Source organism: Etheostoma spectabile, chromosome 1, assembly GCF_008692095.1.
Source record: "Etheostoma spectabile isolate EspeVRDwgs_2016 chromosome 1, UIUC_Espe_1.0, whole genome shotgun sequence".
Lineage (NCBI taxonomy): Eukaryota > Metazoa > Chordata > Actinopteri > Perciformes > Percidae > Etheostoma > Etheostoma spectabile.
Window position 1 is genome coordinate 14,126,842 of NC_045733.1, and position 21,199 is coordinate 14,148,040.

Consider the following 21,199-nt stretch of genomic DNA (forward strand, 5'->3'; position numbering starts at 1 on the left):
GCCATTTCTGAGTCTGTAGCTTTTGAGGAGGAGGGCAAGGTGGAGGCCGGGGTTGTGGCCTTGACCAGCTGCCACTTTGCTCGTTTGAAAGCCAGGATGTCTCTCGGTCACGGGTGGACCAAATTCTGTGGGCGGGCAAAGCCGACAAAGGGGAGGTAACCTTGCCCCTTAAGACCCCAAGACTCCAGATTTCCCATCTGAGCTTTCATTTTCTCAAAGGCAGAGCCGGATCCCCAGGACTTGGTTTACACCTATCGCAATTTCTAGCCGCTGGGGAACCATAGACAGGCTGGGGGAACTCATAAAGTGACATTTTCATGCCATGGGACCTTTAATGTTTTGTTATGTAACAGACTATATAGAACCAATCAAAATAAATGGCTGGATGTGTTAGTAGGCTTTGTTTTGGCCAGGTAGTGTAGTGGATATAGTTTTTTCTCAACACTTGCCTTCTCTGCCAGTTCTGAAGCTCTTTGTTCATACTCATCAATTCGAGCTTTATCGACACACACCTCTGAAAACAAAAAAATAGATGAAAAAAATGAAAACAATGTATGTCTTCTTGAAATATCTATAATGCAAATCAAGTGCCAGAAGTTATGACTTGCCCAAAAGGTGGCTGATGTCCACATCTAGGCGCTTGCGGTAACTGAAGTCTGGGTCAGTGCCACTACGGTGGAGCACAATTTGAGACACACACTCCTCAATGATCTTAAAGTACTGGGGCCTGAAAATTAGAATAAGTGAGACAACATAGTTCAAGAGAAAAAGTGGAAAAAAACATACCTTTTGTTTGATTTAATTTCATACTGTCTGCATGAAAAGCAAGGTTAGTGTATAATGTGGCATATACCAACAACTTCCAACAACCAATCAGAGTCATTGCATAATAGATATTCTAAATATTACAGGAGGTTCCAAGTCAAGGCTACTTACCATAATGATGTATTAGTGAGTCAAATTGAAGTAAGATGTTAACACAACAAGTGCATTTTAAACCAGATGACAGAGCATCACATTTACATGCTCAAACAACATCATGAACGCTGTTGACATGAGAATAAGGTCTATCCATAATTCGTACACATCTGTCTCCAAAACTAAATCCCATCTCCCATTAATATCCCAGCCCTTTAGAAGGAAATGGGTGGACAAAACAATAAAAGGGAAGGGAAATAGACAGCAGCAAAAGAGAAACATTTAAGAAAACAGGAATGGTGGGGCTAAATTCAGGACAGACAAGGGACAGAGATGGTGTTGCAAGTGAACAGATATACAGTATGTTTTTTTTCAGGATGTAAACGTGGATGAATAAAAAGGCTAACTGTCTTAATTCTTGGAATTGTTATAGGGCAAGCATGATGTTAGACAAGTTAGGGGCTTTTGGTTTCTTTGGAACTACTACAACTTAAAAACTCTAATTTATACACAACTTACACCTTACTATAAGAACTGTTTTGATGGTACTGAGTAATACACACCAACCTATTACCAGGTGCTAAGTAATTGCCTTTAATGTCTTCAAATGGCTCTGTTAAATGCATTGATCACAGAATAACCTATGGCATGTCACAATAAGAGACAGAAGATATCATAATGCAACAACAGATGGCAAGCAAGGCTGGGAGCCACAGCGCTATTCCAAGTTAAAGGGAAAGTGTCTGTTTAATCTACTCATTATCTTAACACAGTTCCGCTGAGAGTCCAAATCTCTCTACACCAAATCAATAACTAAAACTTTGAGGCTTACAAACCACATAAATCAGGGACATTGCCTTCCACCTCTTTCACTGGATCTTATAGTATACCATGTATATGATTTGGAAGGTGAGCTGAACAATGAAATCATTTGCAATCAAATGGAATCAGGCATGTTGTCTGTCAAGCTGCTGGTGTTCTTGGCATTAAGGATACAAATAAATAAAGATGCCTACACCTGTCAGTCAGGAGAGATGTGAGGTGCATTAAAAGGATGACATTAAGCTATGATGTTGTATGTGCCAAAGGTGAAAATGAGTCACATAAAGGGTATGAAACTGCCTGAGGTGTTGAGTTTTATATATAAAATAAAAAATAAAAAATTAACTTAAATCCAACTATAAGAATCTAAAGACCTACACCATATTGTATGAGAATCAGTGGGAATATACAATCACCCATGCCATTAAACTATGCATTTTCATTACATTTGTTATAAAAACTAATACACACATATACAAAAATATATATATATATACATATACACATACATATATATATACACACACACACACACACACACATATATATATATACATACATACATATATACACACACACACATATAATATATATATATGTATATGATCACACCATACACATATAGTATACATACACACACACTATATATACCATATATTATATACATTAATATATATATACATACAATATATAATAATCACATCTATTATACATACATATATACACATATATATACACATACATACATAATTACATACAATAATATAACATAATATATATATATACAACATATATATATATACACATATATATAATATACATATACACACATATATATACATATACATACATATACATACATATAACATACTACATACATATACATACATATTACACATATATACATATACTACATATATATACACTATCCATACATAGATATAACATAAATACATATATACATACATATATACATATACATACATATACATGACATATATACATATATATAGACATATACATACATTAGACATATATAACACACATACATTATATACACTATACATACATAGATTACATATAATATACACATAGACACATACATATATTAATATATATATACACATATAACATATACATATATATTACATATATACAGCTACCATATTACATACATATATATATACATATATATACATACACATATATAAATACACATATATATACACATATAAATTACAATTTATATATACACATATATATTATTATACACTATATACATATAATATATTATAACTATATAATACATATATATATATATCAGTATATACATATAGTTATATATATATATACCATACACTGTTATAGTATACATATACACATTATATATATACACACACATACACATACAGGGTGTGTGATACATATATATATATATACACACACATACATACATACATACACATACATACATACATATATATATACATATATCCACACACACACACACGCACACGCACACGCACACGCACACACACACGCACAGATCACTTTTATTTCATTATAACATAACCCTGTTTAGCTGTTTAACTTACACCTTTGGACAAGCACAACAGAGCTCGGATTTACGCTTTCAGGAGAAAAAGCTGTTAGGATGAGGTCTAACAAATTAGTTTGACGTCTGTAACGCTTCTTGGTTAAAGATATTTTTTCTAAATTCAATCAAGCTCTGTGTCACGGCAGTGTGTTTAGATAAACGGTGTGTGTCTTGATTGTGTAGCGCCAGTGCGGCTTGGAGCAGCCGTGTTCTGCTGAAATCCGTCAGATAACAAGCTTAGGTTAGCAGCTTACATTAATAATAATACTAATAATACTAATAATACTACATTTCATTTGTAATGACCTTTACATTTAAGACAAACCTCAAAGTGCTTCATTAGAGCAGAAAAACACAATGCTTAATTTATTCATAATTTATTCATTTCAAAATTGAGAGTGCTAGTTACCGCTGCTAAGGTGTTACTGGTGTTACTTTTCAATTTTCAGTGGAGGGGGTTTAGCGAATGGTCAATTGACTAATTGTTTTAACAATAGATTCTAGTGATTAATTACAATATTGAATTATTGCCCAAAAAAGCCTTCATTAAATAAAGTATAACTGTAATTTATGTGATTCAGCTGGTTATCTGCCAGAAGATTAAAAAAAACATTGTGTAGTCTAGACATGCCATAGTTAGGGAGGCCTGAACATTTGAAAATAGATGCCGCAATGTTAGCAGTAATAACACCAATGTTAACATTTCATAATAGTTTCAGATGAAGAAAGCTTATCATGGAGAGCAAGTGCAGAGTGCCAGTCACTTTAGGTGTTGATTTTGGGTGGGAGAAAAACTGGTGGTGATGCATTTCAAATTCTTCAGATTAGAGCTCCATCTTTTGATCAAGCCAAGGTTTAACTCACACCCAGCTGTGAGCGAACCAACATAAAATACGCTTTTGAAAAGTACCGTTAATAGGAGACGAGAAATACTCTGGAGCCATGGTAGCAGTAGATGGACTGGAGATCAAAGTTACAGCATTCTCTTTGTTAGCCAATGTCATTGAGGAGGTTTAAGGCAGAAGGAGTGAGACCTTCACAAAACACAAGCTCTTAATAAGTGTACATTATTACGAGCGTTCAAAAGCCACTTAGACCTTCACTTGTGTGTGCATTTGGCTAAGATGAGAGATTAAAATGCAATATGTCACTCAGTCATTAACACAAGGACCACATGTTATATTACTGTACACTTCTGACACGTTTGATCAAAGGCAACAAGCTCTGGGCTATGAAGAAAATAATAGAGATAATGAATAGAGATGATACAAAAACAAATAAAAATCACAGAAAGTCTAAGTCACAGACATACAGGGAGACGCTGAGAGTAAATGAAGAAAGAAATTGAGTTGTAAAACACTGCATTCTCCATCACACTTTCGATAATTAATGTTCTGTGAGTGTGCTGCGGATTTTTACCTGACCAAGTAGTCGTTGCGTATAAGCATCAGGTGCTGCAGTATAGACAGGAAATAGGGCTCTGCACTGCTGTCCTTCACCATGCTCTGTACAATACTGAACACGTCCCCCACATCAGTGCAGAGAGTCAAGGACTTGTACGTAAACCATAACACTGCATTTAAACATAAAAAAGTAGAAACTACTGAAAGACAGAAAAAATTAAAGAATTGTACAATTTTAGGATTAACTGACCTTAGCTGGATGCTTTGTACATTTCAAATTAACTAAATGTTAGGCATACTTACAAGAAACAGACACTGAACTAGAACTTATTGTTAAACGCGTCAATTTTGAATATTGAAGGATATTCCAGTTCACTTTTGATGTCTTCCAACCTGTGAGAGAACTCCATCATGTCCTCGTCTTTGTGCTCCTCAAATACCTTTAGCTGAATGTCAAGGGCCTCATTCCTGATGGTTGTCAAATGCTACAGATGGATTAAGGTAGAAAAAGATGAAAAGGCAAAACAGATTAAAAGAGATAAAGATTAAAGCTAAATAAATCTGAGGGAAGGGCTTGACATCAACACCAAAAAGGAAGTATCAAGCTCAAGTAAAGACAAGAAGCTCATTCTAAATGCTATTAATGATCATGATAACAACAGGTGTTGGGACAAGCTTCTCATTTTAATTCATTTGCTTCTCTGCAGTTACAGCAGCAATGTTTACAACAGATAAACATGTTAGGTAGATGGTATGAAAGCCAGTAGGAAGATTATTAGCCAAGGCACTAGAAACGTTATTGGTTTCTGGGTCCTAACACAGATGGAGGATGTGCAAACCCTCCTCTGTGTTTCATAAATTATTTGGTGGGGCAAATCTACAATATTTCACTGAAGTGGACAACTCATTTAAATATTAATACAAGGTGAGTGTGAGTTTTGAGTGTGTGTAGTGTGTGTGTGAGAGAGTTTAGTGTGTGTGTGCTGCTTACCGGCAATATCTCTTTCAGGCCACAGCGCATGAATTCATTTCTGATGTGCAGCCTGAAGTCCAGTTCATCAGGGGATGTTACTAGTGCATTGATGAGCTGCATGCATGCCACCTGCAACATGAAGGGTGCACGGGGGGGGAGATGAGAGAGAGAGAGAGAGAGAGAGGAGAGAGAGAGAGGAGAGAGAGAAGAGAAGAGAGAGAGAGAGAGAGAGAGAGAGAGAGAGAGAGAGAGAGAGAGAGGATTGACTTCTTCCAGAAGTTGATGAAGTTGATGAAAAGCTTGCCGGCATGAGTTATGTCCCTTGGAAGCAGAGGACCATAACTAATGCATGTCTATTTTTTTCCAGTCACCAACTAGAGGGGCTGATTTTAATATTAATGCAACAACTGCAGACCTGTGCACAAAACTAACCAACAGTCAATTTTAGGGCAAACTTGCTCTTTTGGAAGTTGTTTTTCCACCCCTCCCTTATGAGTTTGGTTTACTGCACAGGGACCGCTGCATCCTGTGACTTTCCAACTAGCCAGGCAAACACAGACAGAAAAATGAATTATTGATCAGTAAAGCAATCCACTCATGTGTATATTAAAAAAAAAAAAAAAAGGCTATGGCAATGCTCAAGTCAAGGAAGGATAGATGTTTCCAAGTTCATTGTCAATTTGATGGCACTTTTGTCACGGCACTCAAGCTTAGTTATTACCTGTCTTCAAAGTAATATTTTAACATTGTAATACAGATTACTTGACATGTGAGTGGGGTGCAATGGTCATATTTAAAGATTGTAACAATTATTTTAATGATTTCCTACCATCCACATATCCTTTGGTTTAAGTACACACAAATTCCTTTTAAGTCAAATCTTAAAGCAGAGAGCTGAAACTAGCTGGAGACAATCAATAACAAGAGACAAAGGGGGATTAAGAAAAATCCCTGCAATGCTTTACATAATTTGTAATTTGATCACAGCTCATCAGCTCCTTTAATAATTTACTATTTATTAACCATCTACATTAGCCTAAGCTTTGTATTAAGAATAATGCATAGGTCAGTCACAAACATGTGAAGACATTGAAATGTGGACATATTTGATTCCAGTGATGTTATTTGTCTATTTACACTTATTGTCTAAATGCAAACTCTCACTAAGCCAAAGCCTGCCAGGGGACACGGTGTATAGATGTAGTCAAGTAGAACAGAAAGCCTTCGGCCACAGTGCCATGGTTAGGATAACAGTTTCTGTGCTTTAATAATGCATGGGGTTAAAAAGGAAACCGCTCTCCTGTGTTAGGAAAGTGGGAAATAATAATAAAGCATCAATTCCCTCCCTCACTATTTCCCTCTACTATTGCTTCCACCCTCTTAGAGTGTCCCTACAGTTTTGCACCTGACAAAGGTAGTTACAGCAAACTGAACACAAATGTTACGGATAACTCTACAGGGGGCAAAAGAGATATCATCTTTTAATTAACTTTAACATTGGTCATTGCATAAGTATACGCAACAACCAAAGGAGCAAATTCTAATGCATTCCAGAGTTTAATGCTCTGTGTGTGTGTGTGTGTGTGTGTGTGTGTGTGTGTGTGTGTGTGTGTGTGTGTGTGTGTGTGTGTGTGTGTGTGTGTGTGTGTGTGTGTGTGTGTGTGTGTGTGTGTGTGTGTGTGTGTGTGTGTGTGTGTGTGTGTGTTGGATGAATGATCTGTCTCTTCACATCCCTTAGCTACCAATTAAAAGTACAGACAACATACTGTAATCATGAATTACATTTTTGTGACACAAACCGATGCTGTCCCTGTTTAAAGCAGCCAATATGCAATATCTCAAGTGGATGTATCAGCAGGGAAATGATACATCTGAAAGATTATGTCCACAAAGACAGAGATTACATGTAAAAGTAGTGCATAAGATGATAAAATGGGCAATATGCATAGACAGGTAAACATTTCTCAAACCATAAAGTGGATTAGGGAGGGGAGGGATTATGAGTTTACAATATATTACCTTTTAAACATGAGAAATTGAGAGCTTCTTTAAGTATAGATTAGAGAAATCTGCGGTTTTCTTGTTTTATTTTTTATTGTGTTCTCGTCATTGTTTTCTTTTTTAAATTCTTTCTTGCAACGGTTATGGTTTTGTTTTTTATTGCACAATGAAATAATGCCTGGTTTTGCTAGCAATATCAGTCAATGTTATTACAAATTGCAACTGCAAATCATGAAAGATTTTTATCTTACAGTAATTGAGCAACCACCATTACACAATGATTGTGTTCATTACTGCAAATTGTAATATCAAATGAATAGGTTCTGGACTGCCTTGTTATGTTATTGTTACTTGTTTGACCCTTAACTTAACCCTAACTAGGACATTGAAGTTCTTAATCAATGCATAAACCAATGTGATCCAATAATAGTTAAACACTAGGCACTGAATAATACCAAAATACAAAAAGGTAATAAATACAAGCAATATATACTGTAGTTGCTTTAATGTTGCCATTGTCACCAGATCTGTGATTTGCAACACTTTATACCCAGATTTTACAAGAAACTATACATTTATTGGTGTAAAATAGTTAACCTCCTACGGACATTCCAAATTTTATTTCAGTGAAATATGAGGGAAATAGTAAAGGTGTCAATGGCTGTACAAAACATGTACTTTGCACTTACTTGTAATTGAACCGAGCGATCTCGTAGTCCCTGCACAATGGGACTGAACCTCTCGATGGCTCGCCATTCCCCTGCTATGGTGATGGCTTCCAGGACCTTTTCCAGACTAAATGAGAACATGCATGAGGGAGCAATTGGCAGAAAATGAAGACATGAATTCATTTAAAGAGATTTTGAGCATGAGCACTCTTTTATTCGATTGTATCCAAGTGAATGGGCTTTCTAAGGGACCTTTATCATTGCACTATAACACATTAAGACTTGAATAGGATTGTGATGACAATTTAAAATTGATAAACTGTAATGAATTCCATAATTGCTTAATTTCAACAACTATATCAACTTCTGTTCAACTGGATATATCATTACTGTGAATCTTATACATACAAATGAATATTGTGTAACTTTTTTGAATTTCTCTTAAAATGCCTTTTGTAATATCTAATATGGCACTGCAGTCACTTTAAATCTCACAAACTAGTTCTCCTGGAAAATATTTTCTGCCTATTTTCCAAAAAAAAGGCAAACACCTCATTTACACCAGACACAATTCTTGAGATACCTTGTCAATATACAGTATAGTGGTACCAGTACTGTGATACTTTTGAGTGTAACACTGGCACTCACAAAATCACAAGCTTGTCTTACTCCAAATATTTAACTCTGCGACATTATGGCAGTTCAGCCTTTTGCAAATTGTTGGCTGTTTAATGCTTTCCTTTTTATAATGTAAGCCTTTGTTTTGAATTAATAATTAAAAGATATTAATAAAAGGGTAGTTGTAAGCCCGAACAGAGTAATTCAACATCAGAAAAGCAGTAAAGACATGGCTATGGCTAAGCCATCCTGGCTTCTTCTTCCTGACTCTGGCGAGAGCAGACGTGTTTTTCCTCCTCTCCCCTCTTATCCTGCATATATCATTTTCAAGGAGTGCGTGTGGCGGCGATTGTGTTAGCAGCGGCCCGGAGGCATGCTCCAAACGGTATTTCGTTGCCTTGTACATGTGTAATAACAATAAAGTTATCTATCTATCTATCCATCCATCCATCCATCCATCCATCCATCCATCTATCCATCCATCCATCTTGACAGCATGACGAATGAAGCCAGAACATACGTGTTCTCTTCGCCCACGATGCAGATGGCTGACAGCAGCTTTACCACGTCAGTCATCATTGCAGACTGGGTAGGATCAATGGCTCTTGCCAGTAATGCAAGACTTTTCTCCTCTCCCAGGATACGATCCAACCCATACTGCAGTAAACACAAAGACATGATTACCCGGGTATGCTGCCATTTGCAACAACAAAAATACAATGGTCTTTGAAATAGTAACACAAATCGTATTACATTAACACAAAAGCAATTCAAATTCAGTATCTTTACCTTCACTCCAAATTAAGTTTAAAGTCTCAAATGTATGACCAAATTTAGACTTAAGGTTAACGGTGGTCATCGAATTATTAAAATGATATAGAATAATTCTGCTATGTGAGTTTTTTCTGTTTGTTACAGTATACTAAAGCAAAGACAAAAAACAATCTTCAGAGAACACCATCATTACAGAAAAAATTGTATGACTGTGTTAGAAATAAAATGTTCAGGACAAGTTTTATATATATATATATATATATATATATATATATATATATATATTATATTATATATTATATATTTATTATATTTATTATATATATTTGCAATTTTGATTTTTTTCTGTCATTTTTCCGTTACATCCATCATAGTATAGTTCCCTATATTTTGCTTTAATTCATGCTATACTTTACTTTATAAACCCTAGGAGATCCTCAATACCAGTGTTCACATAAACAGTACAGTATATAGTAGATAAACAGAGTAAATAATTAAAAGTCAGTGGGTACTAACAAAGTAATGAAAAGGAAAGAAGTAAAAGCTGAGAGCTACTATATACACATTTATAATAACTATGCAGTTACAGTCCATCTAATCTATATTAGGGAAATCAGTTTTCTTGGAAGTGTTAAGCTGTTCAAAGGGCAGTTTCACAGCGTGGAACCTTTTATTATGACCTTATTATGGCATTAGTGACAGACAAAAGAAAATATGCAACTGTGTGACTTGATGCAGAAAGGCAGAAGAAAATAAAAGTCTACACTGACAGCTGGCAGAGAACACCTGTCTTCTTGGCATTGTGGGCACATCCTGTCCCAAGATGCCTCTCTAGCCAGGGAAAGGTCTGGGCTGACAGAGAGGCCTACGGGTAAATGCCGGCATCTGGCGCCTGTTGAGACGCAGGATTACATGAGACCTTACAGCACACTTTGTGCCAGAGCGCCTGTGTATCCATCTCCGTTGGGTTTTAGCTCCATGTGACCACTCCATTTTTTTTATTTATTTTTTTTTTTTTTTATAGTTACTGTAGTATAACATTATACAAGGAGGAAAAGCTGAAATAATGCTACTTAAAAAGAATATATTTCTATGCACAAGTGCTTAAGCCTGTGCAATAATTCAATAATATTGTCTACTGAACTTAAGTGAAATTATTTTATCACAAAATATCATCATATTGTCATTATATACTTTACAGGCCAGAAAGCCTAGATATGTGCAAATATGTGTCACTCAGTGCCATCCCGATTGCATCAGGACATTAGCAAGACTCCCCTGAATTGGCTCCATATTGATGCGGATCTTCTCCTCCACTGGTCATAAACTCTTTGTAATTGAAATCCCAGGCGCCTATTTTGGTAATTGTGTGAAAACACCAGATGTTGATGTGGATGGGATTAAAATTACCCTTGGATATCAGATTCAACTCAAACTACAAGAAGTCATTTTAGATAGATCTTTTTCCCCGTTTCGTATCAAGTAAAAGGACAAAACTAAGATAATCCGAAAATGTATTCCATTCATTAACAACATTAATGTAGGAATAGTTAACACTCTGACTTTGGGGACTGCTGGTGATAATGCAAACACAACTTGCCCCTTCAATTAATTAATCAAGGTACATCAATTTGCAAACATTACCAAGTGGAGCTTATGTGGGACATTAAGACCACAGACACAAACACTTCCCAAGACTATAAACCGTGAATCAGATTAGTATAGTGCAGTCTTGCTGTCACAGATTTTCATTGAAAAATGTATATGATAACCGTAAAACAAAAAATTATATTAGCTGAAGAACATTTCTCCTTCTAGTGGTTTTCTTTAAAACAAATACTTGCTAAGACTGATCATTCATGACAGGATTACATCATTACTTTGGTGTTTAAAAAAAAACTGATACAATGTCAACAGGGAACTTGTTATAAAACCAGAACAACACATACAACTCTATCGTCATTACCTTATTGTTCATGAAGGCTTTGAGACACTGGACAACTTTATGTTGATTCTTTTTGTCAAGCTTATCTTGCCTAGGGACAGAGAGGGAGAGTGATGAGGAGCAGTTGGTAGGGCTGCAGGATTATGGCCAAAGTGATAATCACAATTATTTTTATCAATATTGAGATCACGATTTATTATCATAATTATCTGTTGATTTTAACCATAACAAATTTTATTGTCACATAAAGCAGTTATAAATAGCCTATAGACTATTTATAACTTCTTTCACATCCATATTGTGCTAGAGATCTTCTACTAGTCAAGGACTAAAAATCATATCTGTATTTTTCAGTTGAATGGTGATACACGATAAATACCTCCATTTTATTCATTTTTTTTCCCACAAAGTTGGCTAAATGTTCAGTTTAAACTCAAAGCCACTGTTCACAAGCTCTTTTATTAAAACAGAGTGGGATTACAATTAAATGCAAAAACAGGGTTTCCTTCCCAGATTGAAAATATACAGCTGCAATACAGGTTTACATGAAAATTATCTGAAACACATAGCCTAGGATGTAAAAAATATCTCTGGGAAAGCTTCTTCACTTGTTTTCAACAACAGTAACAGACTGATTAAAAGAGATGGGGGGTGTGTGTTTGAAATGTCTGTATCGTCACTGCGTTGCATTTTTAAAAAGCATGAGTTTCTGGCCTTGGGTCAAATCTCTCGCCCAGGTCCAGCAGGCTCCATCTCACACACTAAATAGCGCGTGAGAGTAATATTACTCAACAAACTTAAGTTAGTTGCATTCAATAACGTCTTCTTTGTTTTTCGCCGTGGCCTCCGCAATAGCAGAGTTACCAGCGGAAACACTGGTACAAATACAGGTTTACCTCTCATGCTTATCAATATACAGTTGTGTTAATAACAATTAAAACTGTGGACAAATGTCAGAAGTGGAGACCAGCGTTGTCGCCGCTTTGTCTCCCCATGTTGCCGGGGACCTGTATGTTAGTGAATGGGGGCGGGGCTTACTCTGTCCTCCGTGATTGTCTACATCTAGAAACTAAGCAGCGCGCTGGAGGGAACAACTCTGACTGGCACATGATCAGACAGTGGTTTACGGAGCGCTAGATTGGCTTTGCAAAAAAAAAAAAAAAACGGAGCATTCTATGAACAGAATGACGCATTTAAAATATTGCTCAATCACGCAAATGTGATCGTGGGATTAATTGTGCAGCCCTAGCAGTTGGTCTGTAATGTACAGCATGAAGACTACAAATTGTTTTCAGGGTGAAAATTTGTGTGCATTGTCATATATCCAGATAAAGGACTCTGATTAAATCCATATAGAAGTGAAACAGGTAAGAGTAAATGCATAGACCTACTGTTTCTTGAACAGCAACCTTTCCAAAATGTCCAGCAGCAGTCCAAGACCCTCATGTCCGAAGCTCTGCACCCAACTGAAACAAAAACATCAAATCAATATCCCAACAGTGTTAGACTGACACCTGACAACACCACTTTCATACTCATCAGCCACTGTGGAAAGCTTTAAGAAAGAAAAACACAGGTGGTATTCAGTATTTTGTGCTGAGTATACAGGCAGAAGTAGTAAGCAAAGAATGTATCATAAGAAAAACTGCACTAAAAAATTATAGATGGAAGGAAATAACAGAAAGCACATTCAGACACAGTTATCTTTTATATCAAAGTGTATAGTCAGAGACAATACTGAATTTGAAGATAACCATATTAATACATTTTAGGATTTACAATTATTATTTTTTAATAAACACATAAGGAAAAGAAATCTATTTAAGAAATCATACCCTGAATTATTATTTAAATAATTGTGCCAAAAGGTATTCAGGGAGACAATAGAAAAATAAAAAATGAAAAATAAACTTGCCATTTATCGCTGTTGAATGGAGAGAACTACGTGCACTTTTAGGCCAACATGTAGGCAAATATCAATATAACAGCAATATTCTAATGGTGCCCGATAAAGTATATAAGCATCGATCAAGCTCTGATTTGTGTTGCAGAATAAAATTCTACACACTAAAACTCTGCATCTCTGATGTAAAATAATTACCCCCAAAAAGTTGAACAAAAGAGTCCTTCTGTTTTTTTTAGTCAACAAAATATATTTCTTAGGCAAGCAGTATAATGTTCCGACAGAAATACCTGTGCTGAATTACAAAGTGGGCTAAATGCTCAGTTCCAAACCAAAGCCACATGCAAGATGTCACAACAAGCACTTTAATTAAAACAGAATGTTATCAACATAAAATTCAAAGACAGGGTCTTCTTTCCTGTTTGAAAATATATAGCTGCAAAAAAACTATCTAAAATAAATAGCCTGTATTAAATAAAAAAAGGTCTATATCTGAGAAAGTTTCAACAGTAACGAACAGAGATGACCATTAGCCTGCGGTGAAAACCCAGATTGAGACGTATATTCCAAATGCGCTGTATAAATGTCCAAGCAATGCCTCTTAAACCCAAATAATACCTGAATATCCCACCTTTTTAATCAGAAAATGCTAAATTCAGAAAAAAGGCCTTTTTCAGAATATCCAACTGGAATATTCTGTTTATATGACCTGTATCAAATTCAGAAAATTGTTGTTTTTGGAATAATAGTAGAATATTGGTGTGCATGTAAACATACTCAGTGAAGTGTCTGAACTACACTGCAGAGTGGATTCTCTAGCGACAGAGTGATGGCTGACTCGTTATGAACGGGTCCAGCGCGGGTTGAATGCGCATTGGCAGGTCATTGTCGTTCCAACTGTCTTATGTATGTAATGTCTGTATCGTCCGTACTCTGCATTTATGCTGCGTTGTCCACAACTATGATAACGTAGGCATGGGTCACATCTCTCGCCCGGGTCTATCTGGCGCCATCTTACACGCTACTACTCATTGAACTGAAGGAAGTTTTTCACCGTGGCGGCTGCCACAACAGAAAGTTACCAGCAAAAATATTTGTACAAATACAGGTTTTCCTGTCATGCTTAACAAGATATAGAGCTGTGTAACAATTTAAACTGTAGACAAATGTCAGCAGTGTGGACCGGCGCTGTTGCAGGAGTGAGTGTGGGAGTGGGTTTGTGCGGGGAGTAAGAGGAGAGAAGCAAACACAGCTCTACAGATGAAGTGCGTTAAATAACAAAATATAAAACTATATCGATATAAATGGGATTGTCTGATCCCATATCTTGTTAAAATATATTGATATTGAGAAAAAAAAAAATTTAAATCAATATACAGCCCAGGCTTAGATGTAGATGTAGTAGGTGAACAATGGCCTGGGCTACTAAAATCTTTCTGGCTCCACATACTATGTGAGAACTGTTTTAACTACGCAGAAAATAGGGCCTTCCTTTACATAAAACAATATTTCAGTCTTCCCAGTTCCAAAGCGTATGTGATAGTGGTGCAAACCAAAACAGAAGCAATATGCTTTTGCCTAATGAAAAAACAATTCAAATTTTGAGACTTTATGGATACAATCAAAACAGAATGACATTCAAGATAAAAAAAAAAACTGTTACTTTTCCTTGTTACTAACAAATAAAATGCTGGAGCTCCAAGGTCGATACAGACATTACATATACAAGACGTTTGCAACAACGATGACAACAACGTTGAATGCGCCAATGCGCATTCAACCCGTCAATTCTGAATTAAAAAAGACCAATGGAACACTGTAGCCAGGCAGCGCCCTGACTGGCACTGCGGCAGATAATTTACGCTTAAGTAAGCTTACTTAGCAAACGTTGGTGCTTCCAATTTTTGATAAGGAAAGCTAACTGGCGAAACATTTCAAACAGAGGCCCATGTACCGTTTGAAAAAATGTTACAAAAGGTCTTGAGTCTAAACTGTCTTAGGTGTGCAGTAGTGATTAGGGCGCAACGATAATTATTATCAAATCATGATTTGAACAAATGTGATTAGCTAATCGTGAAGGCTAAAATTGATTGAATGTGGAATAGTTAGTTGAATGTGCGGTATAACATTATTTATTCCTCTTTTTATTAGTATATTTACTGTTTTTTTAATAAGATAAATGCAGGAATAATGTTTCATATCACTGGAAATTCATATCTATGTTCATTGCATGAAGATATTAAGCAGTTTGGATGGTGTCTCGTGTTATAATGTTCCATGACATGTTTAATCTGTTACACAGACAACATTAAACTTCTAGATAAACTTTTTGTAATAGCAGTATCTGACAGAAAAATTGCAATTTGAATTTTTTCCCTAAATCGTTCAGCCCTAGTGGTGATCATCTGTATTTTTTTTTTTAATCACCATCACCATTGAACATCAGCTAATCATTTTAGACTTCACAGCTCAGGAAGTACAGTAGTTTGTTGAATATGCGTAATTTTGCTGAGAAATAAAGCAAAAAGTCTAGAGATTTACTCTAACAGCCTTATACAAGTTATCGGAGATCCTGGCTGAGAGAGGCTGACAAAAACTGTCCCTGCCATTCTGATGAAGAAAGGTAAGGTTGCAGTCAAGGCAGGTAAGTCATCAGGCTCTCATATTAGAGAAAAAGAACTCTATGTAGCTTGCACTTCTCACTGGGCCATGGCCCAGGCCATTCTGGTTATAGAGCAGGCAAGGCAGGGGTTCTTGTCATGAGCTTCACTGAAATGCATAACTCAGTGGCAACTGCATGCTAGTTTTTCCTCATTGGTAGCTGAGGCAGAGAGCAAAGGAAAATAATCAGTTGATCTATTGCGGGAAATATTGCACAGGAAACCAACAAGCCTGTACTGTCAGGGTCTGCATCCGTCTTAAAACACATGAGTGAAAAGTGGAAGGTAATGGAAGGTAGCTGAAGGTCAGGAAGTGTTGGGATAAGGCAGGTACAGCTGGGCAGACATTGTACAACTATTGATCTTGTAGATTGTGTTGACTCAGACTACACTTAAATGCGTCTTTATGCACGGCCAGAACCTGCTTCTTTTACGCTCACACTGTACAAATCAATTGAACGGTTACGACATATGAATAAGGCTGCTTAATATTGTTATTGTCATTAGTCATCATACAGTTAGGACACAGAACAGTAATGTACAGTATCAGTGCAGAATGGCCAGAGTCCCTTCAATGTTTACATAAGTCACAGCAGTTCTACACATGATGCTTTCATAGCCGCAACAAAAGTTTTGGTAGTGTCCATATTTTACAAATATAGAAGCATATTGGTGCAAATCAGCTAGTACCCAATCCGCATTAATGGATGTCGGTGTCTTGTAAACGTAATTTTCATTTTTGACACAGAAGTGCGCTAGTGGTTGCTAGCAGCAGTAAACGTCATCTCAATTAAAGAAGAATGTTATTTGATTGTAAATTGGCTTAGATCTCTGTTGACCTCATCCAGAAAGCTAGGCTGATGTTTTGCCTACCAAGGAAACCACCATCAATGAGCACAACACCAGACCAAACTGAATTGCTAAAATAATTGGAGTTCTGGAACCAGGGTAGTATGTTTCAAACATACTGATTAGACAGTGTATAGAAACATGATTCTAGTAGCAGCTGTCCATCTGCAACTGACACACTTAAATGTGGCTACTTACAATCTTCCATGTCTTGTGTGAACACTGCATAAAAAACATTTCAACATGACTTTCTTGGTCAGTCTCTCAAGATGTGATTGGATACTATAAACTGCTTGTATTTGATATTTTCATAATGCAATAAACACTATATAATGCTCACTCTGAGATCGAAGGTATACTGTAATGTCACCATCAACAAATCCAAACAAAACACAGCCGTATTTGACTGAGGGCTATCATCTCAGAAAGACACCAAGAAACAGAACGAGGGAGAGAGCATTAAAAAGAAAAAAAAAGAAAAAAAAGGGAAACAAATTTATCATCCCATACCCTGGGAAACAAAAACAGTCATAAATCAAGGAGAAAAATGAGGCGCCTTATCTGGCTAACTTCACAGCTAAGGTAGCTTGACTTCTAACAGTCTCAGGAGAATGCCTCCAAGGTTCCCAGGCAGTGCAGCAGTGTTGCACTCCGCTAAAGTGATTATGAGCCAGAAATAAAAAATTAATTTTGAAATGTTGTCCCAAGTAGAGCAAGTTAACTGACTACAGGAGGGCTCTCCAGGGACAGAAAAAGAAGGAGGCTGAAGTCACAGCAATGTGGAACATCTGAAATAATAATACAAGTTGTTTTATTCAGTGAGGACTGGTTGATGCCACTCTATTAACGCCTGTAAAAACACAATTCTAAAACATCTTAAAAGTAAGGTATCAAAATAAAAATGAATTCTGCTTTAGTTTTTTTTTTATGGTTTAAAAGATGGGATACATTTTTTTTTTTTATAATTCTATTTCACAAAAATTGCAAGGTAGCTTTAAATCTTTGCCAAATTGCGAGAATATAATAAAATAAATATAATAATAATACACCTTTGTTTAAAATTACATGTCCACACTACAGTAGAGGACTGCAATGGGATTGAGATACCGTGGGTCCTGCGGGACCAAACACAAATATTGCGGGAGCCGGCGGTTTTAACGGGCCTGCGGCTAGGAGCGGGCGGTCCAAAACTAGACAGCGGATCCCGGGATTTAGGAGCGCTGCTCCTGATCCGTGCTGTAACCGACTGTTAGCTTTGCCTAGCTTGGTCTCGTAAGGAAATCAGCAATGCACATGGAGCATCAAGTTAAACAACAATGCTTTAACACTCCTCTACTCCCTATCTCTCTCTCTCTCTCACTTCTTTCCGGGGTTACTGTGCCCCATCCCTTTCTCCTACGGCGACTTGAGGGATTCAATCAACATGGACTTAATTAAATTAGTGAGAGAGTGCGTTAAAAGACATGGAAATGAAAGGAACTTAAACAACCTGAACAAAACAAACCGTAGCCAACAACATGTTGTAAAAAAAAAAGTGAAATAAATAAATGAATACAATGTCACTTTGCCTTTATATTGCACTAGAATAACTAATTATTGCACTTGAATGTAATTATACACTAGAAAGTAATTTTTCTACTTATTGACTGACAGGTATGCATATTGTTAATACTACACAGTAAAATAACTAGTTTCCTAGTGGGAGGGGAGAAGACACAAAATCAATGGTCAATCTATTGACAATCAATCTAATGTCTTGATGTGGGACCCAACACACACACTGTGGGAACGGGTAGTAATGGTCAGAAAAACTGGGAGCGGCGGATTAAAAAAAAAAAAAAAAAACACTACAGTACCTTTAAATATTATACCATTGACATATTTTACCAACAGTGTATGCCTTCCTTAGACAACCCAAAAGCATATTTCTCACAACATTATAATCAGTTTTGTAGGTCACACACCTCTTCCGCCCTACAATCTGATCAAAGGCTGCAAATATGTCACTGATGATACACAAAGTATAGTCGTAATTTTCAAATTACAGAATACATAACCTACCACAACATGAAAAGGAATTAATACACTAAAAAAATGCAATGTGTGTATAAATGCACTATTATTGGGTAGGCAATGCATGCTATGCAATCCAATAAAACATCTCAGCTATAATTTCTACCTTTACAAAAGATAATAGTTTTATTGGACCGTGCCAGACAAGTGATACCATGTATATTATTTAGGTAGTAGATTGCAGGTGGTCCTCATAAAGTGGCCAATGAATGCATAATTCCTTTATTTAAAAACTGACATTATAACAAGTTTGATTGAAGTTTGATTGGTTTAAGGAACTGTGAATCTGTGTGCAGTACATGGGTGGCAGGTGTATGAGAGACAGAAAAAGCATCCAAGGTTTATTAAAAACATTGGTGTAAGGAAGAGGAATGCTAAACGCTACCTTATGTTAAAGCAAAACTGAAAAAATAAATATATAGGGGGCCTTAAACTTGAAGGTCAGTTTTAATATAAAATCAAAAACCCATTTCCACTTGTTTGTCAGATCCATTTATCAAATCCATTTAATACAATTACATCATGTAGCCTTGCTGGTCCTGTGGGATATTACGGTGTCCTCTCATCCCAAAAAGGGAGAGACATAGAATATCTGAGGTGGGTGAGGTATACAGGGGTCAGAGGCAAGAGTCACAGGGCGACACTCTGGAGCTGCAGGAAGTAACAAATTACCTTTAAGTCTCCCTGCTAAAGAACCCAATGAGGGAGCACATAAGTTTGTTAGCCAATACTAGAAGAATGCAAACAGTTTATATGGGATAGAAGCAGTGAGTGAGAATTTTTGGGTACTAAAGTGCCAAGAAAGTGACAGTGATCAGCATCCAAAAACAGCGGCAGACAAAATACGTTTTACTGCCAAATCAATCCCACAACTCAGGACTGGAGGGGCTACCGCTGTCGGCCCACTGTTGCTAGCCAAGACAGATTTATAGTCGAGTCAGACTATGTCATTATACAGGAGCCTGCCTGTCCATTTTATCAGTGGTGACTTAAGGAAAAGGCTGTGCCTAAAGGCCACGTTTTCCTCAAGAATCACACAGGTGAGGGTCCCATTAACAGCAGACAGACTGTTGTTATTTAATTTACGGTTTTATGGGAGCTCATGTAGCCAGCTAATCATCCAACCATCTAGCCATCCTTCTTTTCGTGCATGTACATGTAATAACAATTCCTAGAAAATAGACATGTTTACATGCTCTTGGTCTTGGAATTCTAAAAATAGATATTGCAACAATCAATGGAAAAATCACAATTCCTCTCCACTACTCACGCTCTCTTCCTAAAACAGGTTCACCACGATGACGCAGGCAGATCACACTGTCCAGTACAAATATTAGCAGTTTTTGTTTTCTTTACCATCAAACCCTGTTGTTGCCATTATACATTTTATTGGCAATCCTCTCATTAACCAAGCCCGCAAAACCATTTGTAGACACTGCAAGTTCTATAGGGCAGTGGATACAGGCACAAAGTGAAATAGAGAGAAATATGGCAATAACCAAGAGGTATGGATGAACATGTAAAAAACACCAATTGTCATCTTTTATATCACTTGATCTGTTTCCACAATCTTTTTAATTGACCTATGCAATCTATTGAGTCTTTGTTTTTATATTCCATTTTAGTCACATATATTATTCAAGTTAATATTGTCACTAATATTTTAATCAAACAAATGTCTCATCACAAAAGTTAACTGACGAACATATTGCCTTGAGTATGTTTGCCTAATTCAAGTTATGAAGCAAATCTGCCCTTGGCAGTGTTTGCACATTTTTACTAATGCCATTGATTCTAATCCTAAACAAAGCAAGGCTTACAAAAAGTAGATTGATCATGATTAATAGCTCTTAACAAGAATTTTCTATTTTCTGTCTTGATAGAGCTGTGGTGCTCGAGAGGTTCTAGAAAACTTTGTGGTCTGTTCTTTAACTCCTACATCCATGTGCCATCACTCATGCGCTACTGTGTAAGTAGGTGGGAGAGAGCAGCAGT

The 21,199-nt window shown here is 36.5% G+C and overlaps 1 protein-coding gene across 6 annotated transcripts in view; it reads right to left on the reverse strand.

Annotated features, from left to right (window-relative positions):
- Positions 1-21,199, reverse strand: part of LOC116700867 (protein diaphanous homolog 3) — a 178,170-nt gene that overhangs the window by 138,294 nt on the left and 18,677 nt on the right. For all 6 annotated transcript variants that reach the window (XM_032534721.1, XM_032534507.1, XM_032534583.1 and 3 more), the window contains 9 exons: positions 13,111-13,185; positions 11,741-11,810; positions 9,521-9,657; positions 8,404-8,509; positions 5,732-5,842; positions 5,107-5,225; positions 4,757-4,873; positions 609-727; positions 450-514 (listed from right to left, as the gene is read on the reverse strand). In XM_032534721.1, the coding sequence (XP_032390612.1) occupies positions 450-514; positions 609-727; positions 4,757-4,873; positions 5,107-5,225; positions 5,732-5,842; positions 8,404-8,509; positions 9,521-9,657; positions 11,741-11,810; positions 13,111-13,185 (919 nt within the window). The remainder of the gene's footprint in view (positions 1-449; positions 515-608; positions 728-4,756; positions 4,874-5,106; positions 5,226-5,731; positions 5,843-8,403; positions 8,510-9,520; positions 9,658-11,740; positions 11,811-13,110; positions 13,186-21,199) is intronic.